General features: G+C 39.9%; 2 protein-coding genes across 3 annotated transcripts in view; one reads left to right on the top strand and one right to left on the bottom strand.

Annotated features, from left to right (window-relative positions):
• The window catches only part of LOC134197231 (kinesin-like protein KIF3A), a 7,319-nt gene extending 3,681 nt beyond the window's left edge, over positions 1 to 3,638 (top strand). The window contains exons 7-19 of the mRNA XM_062666515.1: positions 907 to 1,104; positions 1,266 to 1,321; positions 1,378 to 1,502; positions 1,579 to 1,659; positions 1,723 to 1,879; positions 1,941 to 2,013; positions 2,069 to 2,176; positions 2,240 to 2,350; positions 2,472 to 2,597; positions 3,014 to 3,067; positions 3,130 to 3,198; positions 3,259 to 3,416; positions 3,473 to 3,638. Of these exons, the coding sequence (XP_062522499.1) occupies positions 907 to 1,104; positions 1,266 to 1,321; positions 1,378 to 1,502; positions 1,579 to 1,659; positions 1,723 to 1,879; positions 1,941 to 2,013; positions 2,069 to 2,176; positions 2,240 to 2,350; positions 2,472 to 2,597; positions 3,014 to 3,067; positions 3,130 to 3,198; positions 3,259 to 3,416; positions 3,473 to 3,563 (1,407 nt within the window). The 3' untranslated portion in view covers positions 3,564 to 3,638. The remainder of the gene's footprint in view (positions 1 to 906; positions 1,105 to 1,265; positions 1,322 to 1,377; positions 1,503 to 1,578; positions 1,660 to 1,722; positions 1,880 to 1,940; positions 2,014 to 2,068; positions 2,177 to 2,239; positions 2,351 to 2,471; positions 2,598 to 3,013; positions 3,068 to 3,129; positions 3,199 to 3,258; positions 3,417 to 3,472) is intronic.
• LOC134197232 (mutS protein homolog 5-like) overlaps positions 3,477 to 10,000 on the bottom strand; it is a 10,991-nt gene continuing 4,467 nt past the window's right edge. For both annotated transcript variants that reach the window (XM_062666518.1, XM_062666516.1), the window contains exons 11-24: positions 8,662 to 8,734; positions 8,277 to 8,386; positions 8,131 to 8,211; positions 6,239 to 6,284; positions 6,139 to 6,180; positions 5,975 to 6,071; positions 5,694 to 5,910; positions 4,940 to 5,089; positions 4,681 to 4,755; positions 4,479 to 4,622; positions 4,279 to 4,416; positions 3,866 to 3,939; positions 3,699 to 3,800; positions 3,477 to 3,611 (exon numbers count right to left, since the gene is read on the bottom strand). In XM_062666518.1, the coding sequence (XP_062522502.1) occupies positions 3,596 to 3,611; positions 3,699 to 3,800; positions 3,866 to 3,939; positions 4,279 to 4,416; positions 4,479 to 4,622; positions 4,681 to 4,755; positions 4,940 to 5,089; positions 5,694 to 5,910; positions 5,975 to 6,071; positions 6,139 to 6,180; positions 6,239 to 6,284; positions 8,131 to 8,211; positions 8,277 to 8,386; positions 8,662 to 8,734 (1,365 nt within the window). In that variant the 3' untranslated portion in view covers positions 3,477 to 3,595. The remainder of the gene's footprint in view (positions 3,612 to 3,698; positions 3,801 to 3,865; positions 3,940 to 4,278; positions 4,417 to 4,478; positions 4,623 to 4,680; positions 4,756 to 4,939; positions 5,090 to 5,693; positions 5,911 to 5,974; positions 6,072 to 6,138; positions 6,181 to 6,238; positions 6,285 to 8,130; positions 8,212 to 8,276; positions 8,387 to 8,661; positions 8,735 to 10,000) is intronic.

Raw genomic sequence — 10,000 nt, 5'->3', positions numbered from 1 at the left:
GTCGTGAGTGTTTGTTGTGTTCGTGTTGTTGTTGTGAAGGTTGGTGATGTTGGATGTTTTGTTGTTGGTGGTGTTGGGGGTAGATGTCACATGACATCTCTGAGTGAAGTCTATTCCATGTTTTGTGACTGAAATGTTTAGCACACTTGGTGTCTGAGAGTTTGGACATTCTGTGTGTTGTATCGGGATCTGATTGGGGTCTTACAGTAGATGAACTGCTGGGTAGAGACTTTATCATTTTGTTACGATAGATATTAACAGATGAACAAACAAAAAGAGAAACAAACAAACAATGGACAAACATGTAAACAGACAATAGACAAACATGTAAACAGACAAAGGACAAACAAGAAAACAGACTATTGACAAACACATAAACAGACTATGGACAAACAGACAAACAGACAATGGACAAACACACAAACAGACTATGGACAAACAGACAAACAGACAATGGACAAACACACAAACAGACTATGGACAAACACACAAACAGACAATGGACAAACACACACAGACAATGGACAAACACACAAACAGGCAATGGACAAACACACAAACAGACAATGGACAAACACACACAGACAATGGACAAACACACAAACAGACAATGGACAAACACAAACAGACAATGGACAAACACATAAACAGACAAACAAATGGACACACCCACAACCAGACAGAAAATCTAAGCACAAAACAAGACGGACAAACAAGCCAGCAAGCTACCAGACCTGCAAACACATCAGATGACAAACGGCCACACAACACACAAACAAACCATTTAACACGCTTGGTGTCTGAGACTATGGGCATACTGTGTATAATAGCATATCAGGATCTGATTAGGGTCTACAGTACATGAACTGCTGGGTAGAGACTTTGGCTTTTTGTTATGACTTTTAGGGTTCAGAGAGGCAGTCTAAGACGGGTGCTGCAGGTGAGAGGTTAGTGGAGGCAACAAAGATTAACTTGTCGTTGTCGACGCTTGGAAATGTCATCTCTGCACTTGTCGACGGCAAGCGAACTCACATTCCATATCGAAATTCGAAGCTCACCCGACTGTTACAAGATTCTCTCGGCGGCAACTCCAAGACCGTAATGGTGAGTGAGTTCACCACATGTACACACACACACACACACACACACACACACACACACACACACACGCACACACACACACATGCACACACACACACACACACACACACACACACACACCATATATAGATGTGCATACTTTCTGTCAAACTGTTGGTGTGTAGATAGCCAATATTGGCCCAGCAGACTACAATTATGATGAAACTCTAAGTGCCCTATGGTAAGGAGGCAAACTACGTCATCAACCTTCCGGTTTTCTAACGTGTCCATTTGAAGGTATGCTAACCGAGCAAAAAACATCAAGAACAAGGCGCGTATCAACGAAGACCCAAAAGATGCCATGCTACGAGAATACCAGAAAGAAATCGAGCTGCTACGGAAACAGCTGGCCGATGGCGGTGGTAAGCAAACTCAAACACTTAACGTGTTTACATTCTCGTTGTTTATCTCCTTCAATCTTGCACATACAACAACCAGAAGGCGCCGAAGAATCAGAATCTGAAGACGAAGCAGTTGTTGATAGTGAAGGAAGGAAGGGAAAACTTCGCAGAAAGAGAAGTTCACAATATTTTTGGTCAATGAGATTTCTAATGTAACGATCGTGGATTTGCTCTTTCTAAGGTCGAGGATCAATGACACCAAAGAAACTGATGGAACTCCAACAGGAACTTGCTGACAAACGAAAGGAACTAGAAGAGAGACGAGACATGGCCGAAGCCGAGAGATCGCAATTTGAAGACGAGATTAAACGGAGAGAATCCGAACTAACCAATGCTCAGTCCGTGTTGTTGCTTGAATTTTGTCTTCGCCTGCAGTCGCAATTTCTTTCTGAACGTTAGGCACGAACACGACGAATTGGAAAACAAAATGCGAAGCCTAGAGTCGAGACTCATAGTCGGCGGCGTAAACTTGGTAACAATGAGCTTCAATATGAGCCCGTGTCTTTTATTTGAGCGATTCGTTTCAGTTAGAGAAAGCTAAACAGCAAGAGCAGCTGCTTGAAAAGTCGGCAAACGAGCTCGCAGAGCGACAACAACAACAGGAAAGACTTCAACAGAAACTTGCAGAAAAGGCGGTAAAATGATTGATATCAGTGTGTAGTCCGATACGGATGGGGCACTGTTTATACTTTGTGTAGGCCGAGAAACTCGAATTTGAGGAGCGGTATGCAAACCTTCAGGAAGAAGCTGCCGGTAAGACAAGAAAGATTAAGAAAGTGTGGTCGATGCTCCAAGCGACTAAACGAGAGGTAACGATGCACATGGTTGTACACACACACACACACACACACACACACACACACACACACACACACACACACACACACACACACACACACACCTAACGTGCATGCCACTCACTTGTTCCAGCTTGAAGATCTGAGGTCGGAATATCAACGAGAGATGGAGACCTCGTTGGAAAATATTCGTGAACTGACAAGGGATATTAAGCTTCAGAGCCTTGCGATAGACAATTTCATCCCAGTTGAGTATCAGGTAGGTACCGATTTCACCCGGAAGGTTGTGTCGAGCTGTGTGTGTCGAGCTGTGTGTGTGTGTGTGTGTGTGTGTGTGTGTGTGTGTGTGTGTGTGTGTGTGTGTGTGTGTGTGTGTCACTGTGTGTGTGTGTGTGTGTGTGTGTGTGTGTGTGTGTGTGTGTGTGTGTCACTGTGTGTGTGTGTGTGTGTGTGTGTGTGTGTGTGTGTGTCACTGTGTGTGTGTGTGTGTGTGCGCGCGCACGTGTGTGTGTGTGTGTGTCTGTGTGTGTGTGTGTGTGTGTGTGTGTGTGTGTCTGTGTGTGTGTGTGTGTGTGTGTGTGTGTGTGTGTGTGTGTGTGTGTGTGTGTCACTGTGTGTTTGTCATTGTGTGTGCATGAGTTTGTATGCAGCTAAATAGACACATCATCGATGTAGGAACTGATCGAGTCGCATTGTGTGTGGAACGAAGAGATAGAAGAATGGCAGTTGGTATTATACCCTTCACCCCGTTCCCATATCTCTATCTAACATAACCACACGTTTGTATACAGCGAGGAATAGCCTACACAGGTAACCACATGAGAAAACAACCGTCTCCACCGATCGAAAAACCAACTGACGTGAGCATATTCAAACAATCACTAAAGCAATGATGTCAGTGTCACCGCTTATATACACAGTTTGCACAAGTCGAGATGGCTAATGTCTATCTGTCATACGGCGGAGCAGTAAACGACCGCAAGCCCAAAATGGCAACATCGAGTTCGAGAGTATCTACATCAGGGAGGCCAAAAACAGCCAAAGGAACTCGCTCAGATCGACCGCCTTCATCCAGACAGTAAGCACATTCGTTATGCAAGCGTGACTGCAATCTCACTATTTTCTTTTGTCTAGAAAACGAGCCCCAGATGGTGTTAGTTCGCATGTTTCGGAGAGTTTTCCTACGAAACGAGGACTGATGACAGCTCAGAAACACTTTGCATGATCAGAGTTCGAATCAGAGCCGAACATCTTGCCTCAACGGTAGGAATCTCTAGATATTTATGATTTCAAAGGTAGATACAGATACTACTGTACTGGTGTGTATATTGATATGGAATACACTGTGTACTATACTTACTCCATTGAGTCTGCTGTTGGGAGCACGAAATGGTTTAGGAATCCAACGACGTCATCCTTGCTGAGGTCGAGATCGAGAAACTGGCTGACGATAGCCGCATATCTAGAGCAATAGATGACATGACGTTATGACTACTGTGTTGATGTTGTGAGTTAGGAGGGTCCTACTTCTTCGAGCGTGTCTCGGTACTAGCAGAGTCGATGCGATGAATCGGTCGTCCTTGTCTGAACAACTCTGTCACCTGGAATAGAAATAGTTGATCAAGAGCGATGTCAGTGATGTGAGTGACTGCCTCTTTGTCTGAAGGTGGGTTGTTGGTGGGAGACTTTATGCTTATAAGCATCTCTGCATGAATAGACGCCCAGAGCGGTTAATAGTTTGTTAATGTGACATATCGTGAATTGCATGGAATAGTCAACCAGCTGTTGTGTGTGTGTGTGTGTGTGTGTGTGTGTGTGTGTGTGTGTGTGTGTGTGTGTGTGTGTGTCACTGTGTGTGTGTGTGTGTGTGTGTGTGTGTGTGTGTGCGTGCGTGTGTGTGTCACTGTGTGTCTCATGCTGTGCACAACATTATATGATACCTCTTGTGCTCTCGCGATGAGTTCAGCCGGAATGTTGGCGACTGCAGCTATGTGACTAGCGTAGCTGCTCGACGTGTGTCCATCCTTCAGTTGATACAGAAACACCAACTCATCTTTGTCATGCATCACTTCCATCGTCTACACAAAAACATACCAATACAGTGAATACACTAAACAATCAACACGCTCGCCCGACTCACCTGGTACTGCAACTGTGGAGAATCGGGAAGTAATTGCTGTTGTATGAGACTGTGGAAATGTGTCGAGACGATCAGTTTAGGACACTGCGTATCCATCCGCAGCCAATATCGCAACGAAGAACTCAGCAATGCAAGACCATCAACCTGAGGAAAACGGTACACATCAGAGTATAACCACAGGACTGACATCACAGTCACACACATTGGATGTTCCCTTTCCAAACTCGTCGACGATTATCAGAGACTGCTGTGTGCAACACCTGAGTGCCATCGATACCTGAAAATAGAAATATTAATTAATTAATAATTAATTAATTAAATTAATTAATATTAATTAATAATATTAAATAATATTAATTAATAAATTTAATTAATATTAATTGCTAAAATTAATTAAATTAATTTAAAAATTATTTAGAAATAAGGTCAGTGAGTGTGTTGAGTGATTTCAAGCACCATACCTGATTGAGATCAATCATGAAGGTCGAAAGATTGACAGAGACGCTCTCTCGAGTGTGGACACGACTGAAGATCCGATCGGTTATACTGATTATTGCAGACTCTGCAGGTATGAAGCTACCGATGTGTGCCATGTAGACGATCAGAGCAACCTGTATTAGAGTGACATAAATCAAATAATTAAATTACCATAAAATCAAATAATTAAATTACCATAAAATAAAATAATTAAATTACCATGAAATCAAATAATTAAATTACCATAAAATTAAATAATTAAATTGCCATAAAATAAAATAATTAAATTACCATGAAATCAAATAATTAAATTACCATAAAATAAAATAATTAAATTACCATGAAATCAAATAATTAAATTACCATAAAATTAAATAATTAAATTGCTATAAAATAAAATAATTAAATTACCATGAAATCAAATAATTAAATTACCATGAAATCAAATAATTAAATTACCATGAAATCAAATAATTAAATTACCATGAAATCAAATAATTATATTACCATGAAATCAAATAATTAAATTACCATAAAATTAAATAATTAAATTACCATAAAAATCAAATAATTAAATTACCATAAAATTAAATAATTAAAATAACATAAAAATTAAATAATTAAAATACCATAAAATTAAATAATTAAAATAACATAAAATCACATAATTAAATTACCATAAAATTAAATAATTAAATTACCATGAAATTAAATAATTAAATAACCATAAAATCTCACCTGTTTGATATAAACACTCTTTCCACTCGCGTTTGGTCCGGTCAGAATCTTCATTCGACCGTTGATGCCATCAAAGACAATGTCATTGGGAATAAACGGATTGACACAGAGCTCTTGTAACGGATGTCTGCTGCCCTTTATGTTGAACACATTGTCTTCATTCAGAGTAGGCTTTATATAGTTGCATTCCTTGGCGGTCAGAGCAAATGAAATCAAGCTAGAGTTGTTGCATCAATATGACAATTATTTATTACAATTTGTTGATGATAGGTTATGCTTACCAGTCGAGTTCGGCTGCGTGTTCCATGACGGCAAGTAGGACCGCACAATGCTCAAGAATCACAGACTGAAGCTTGTGCATTATTGCTGTCTCTTGATCTACGACAGCAACGTGTTAATTAATTAATTAATGTAGGAGTTGTTGACTCGTGAGTGCTGTACGTACCTGTAATCTCACATTGAGTGTCACCCAGTCTGGCATCAAGCTCTGTAGTCGATGATACATAATGATGATGAAAGAATCGTTGACAAAAAATGGTTAGAACCTTTTGTCTTGTGGCTCTTGTAGTGTGCAGTATTGTCGTTCCAAAACTAGAACACACACACACACACACACACACACACACACACACACACACACACACACACACACACACACACACACACACACACACCACAGACAGACACCAGACAGACAGACAGACACACACACACACACACACACACACACACACACACACACACACACACACCACAGACAGACACCACAGACAGACAGACAGACAGACACCACAGACAGACAGACAGACAGACAGACAGACAGACAGACACACACACACACACACACACACACACACACACACACACACATACACACACACACCACAGACAGACACCACAGACAGACTGTTACTTTAGTTTCACCTGTATTAGCTTTGATGTATTAAAATATATGAAAATTTGATAGACAGACAGACAGACAGACACCACAGACAGACAGACAGACAGACAGACACACACACACACACACACACACACACACACACACACACACACACACACACACACACACACACACCACAGACAGACACCACAGACAGACAGACAGACAGACAGACAGACAGACAGACAGACAGACAGACAGACAGACACACACACACACACACACACACACACACACACACACACACACACACACACACACCACAGACAGACACACACCACAGACAGACAGACATAAGGTTGGGTCTACTTTTGCCACTGCCTCAATCTATAATTGAATGTGATTGTGGAAAGACACTGGACATCGATGGAACCACCTCATTACTTGCAAGACAGGAGGGGGTCCAGTTTGGTCACACAACTCAATGGTCTCTGCTTGGTCCAAATGTTTGAAACGTGTGTCACTTCCTCACACTATTGAGCCAAGAGACTGTTACAGCAGCTCTCAATCCAGACCTGACATAGCTGTCCATAATGCAACTGACTTCAACGTTGAGCTTGACATCTCTCTGGCACACCCGTGGAGCTCAGAAGTAATTTCACATGCAGCCACAACAAATAGAACAGCAGCCTCAAAAAGGAAAGAAAAGAAAATAGAGAAGTACAGCAAAGAAAGGCACACTGGTAGAGGTTCTCCTTGCTTGATTCCCTTGGGTTTCAAACATTTTGGACGTTGGGGGAATAGTGGAGAGAAGTTTCTCCACCAGACCTCACTAAGTTCACGTGATGAAGAAAGCTGAATTCGATTGAATTTAAAACGTACTGGCAGCGAATAGTCAATACTGACAATAACATTACAACGTTGCAATAGTAGTGTTTTAGCTAAAAAGATTGACAGAATAGTTTGTAGTAATAACTCTGTAGATGATGAAGAAGAAGAAGAAGAAGAAAAAGACGGTTATATTTACCCAGGAATGCCCCTTCAGTCTTGAGGCCGATCTTCTGGGGGTCCTGTAGCAGCTACCTAAGTGGGCTGCCTTCTTCCCCAGCATTTCTGCTGGTGCTCATTTATATTCCTGAGTCGAGAGAAGCAATTGTAAGGAAATTATGCTAGAGCTCGCCATCATTGTGACTTGAACTTACAAACCTTCAAGGTCCCGGATGTAAACACTCCATAGGATGACTCTAACCAACTGAGCTATCGCACCACACAATTGATGATACAAACATCAGATGGCTGTTCGTTAGAGTTTATCTTCTACAACCAGTCCACTATGGTCGTTTATCTGGAACTCTTAGTGGTGTATGTAGCCTTTTCTGTATTAGTGTTGATGTTTTCAATAAATGTTCTTTGACACACAGACAAACAAACACTCACACACACACACATGCACACACATGGACAAACAAACAAACAAACACACACACACACACACACACACACACACACACACACACACCAATCATACAAATACAACAAATGCATGTTGTTTACCACAAACTCTAAGCCATCGAGTTCAAAGTCTTGTGCCTCCTTCATGTGTGCTGTACACGGGACTGCCAAAAGATACCCAAGCTGCCAAACGAAATAAAAACACTAAAATGTTAAACAAAACAATAACTTTATCGTATATGCTGTACCTGTGGTAGATAGACGACGGCACATTCTTCGATTTCGGACCCAAATTTGTCCAACTCTTCTCTCGCAACGTCCGTCATCAAGTCGGGAAGGTTGTTATACGTCTGTTTCTCTATTAATTAACAGTAAATATCAGATAAACCAATTGATGCATGTTTTACTTGTTACAAGAAGCAATCACAATACAACTGTACATGTAACATATACTAGTGTGTGTGTGTGTGTGTGTGTGTGTGTGTGTGTGTGTGTGTGTGTGTTGTGTGTGTGTGTGTGTGTGTTGTGTGTGTGTGTGTGTGTGTGTGTGTGTGTGTGTGTGTGTGTGTGTGTGTGTGTGTGTGTGTTGCATCTCATCTTGATCTATGAGCTTCATCAAATGATGGTACTCACTTCTGTCTAGTTCTTCATCTACTCCCGTCTTGACAACAAATTTGTTTTGCGACTTGGACTCTTCAAAGTCGACCTGTGTGACAACTCGGTTGTACTCTTAGTTGTAGAGGTCACACACACACACACACACACACACACACACACACACACACACACACACACACACACACACACACACACACACACACACACACACACACACACACACACACACACACACACACACAGACACACACACACACACACACACACACACACAGACAGACAGACAGACAGACAGACAGACAGACACACACACACACACACACACACACACACACACACACACACACACACAACACACACACACACACACACACACACACACACACACACACACACACACACAACACACACACACACACACACACACACACACACACACACACACACACACACACACACACACACACACACACACTAGTATATCTTACATGTAGTTGTATTGCGATTGCTTCTTGTAACAAGAAAATATGCATTAATCAGTTTATCCGATATTTACTGTTAGTTTTTATATTTACTGTTTTATAACATGATATCTGATATTTACTGTTTTATAATATAATATCTGATATTTACTGTTTTATAATATAATATCTGATATTTACTGTTTTATAATATAATATCTGATATTTACTGTTTTATAATATAATATCTGATATTTACTGTTTTATAATATAATATCTGATATTTACTGTTTTATAATATAATATCTGATATTTACTGTTTTATAATATAATATCTGATATTTACTGTTTTATAATATAATATCTGATATTTACTGTTTTATAATATAATATCTGATATTTACTGTTTTATAATATAATATCTGATATTTACTGTTTTATAATATAATATCTGATATTTACTGTTTTATAATATAATATCTGATATTTACTGTTTTATAATATAATATCTGATATTTACTGTTTTATAATATAATATCTGATATTTACTGTTTTATAATATAATATCTGATATTTACTGTTTTATAATATAATATCTGATATTTACTGTTTTATAATATAATATCTGATATTTACTGTTTTATAATAGAATATCTGATATTTACTGTTAATTGCGTGTTGGTCTCTTTTTATTTGAGTGGAGATTTACACAGAAAGAGAGCAACTGAACAACCAATTGCAATTCAAGAAGAGAAGCTTGCTTCCAGTTCTAATTAGCCAAAGAGTTGATTAATAAATAAATGTACGACTCTGACCTACTGTTGCATGCCTACATGGCAACATTTGAAAATCCAAATGCGTGAAACAACTGAAATAGTGACCGTATCTACTCA

This window comes from Corticium candelabrum, chromosome 22, assembly GCF_963422355.1.
Source record: "Corticium candelabrum chromosome 22, ooCorCand1.1, whole genome shotgun sequence".
NCBI lineage: Eukaryota > Metazoa > Porifera > Homoscleromorpha > Homosclerophorida > Plakinidae > Corticium > Corticium candelabrum.
Note: the sequence above shows the minus strand (reverse complement) of the source record. Positions and strands in the feature narration are given on the sequence as shown.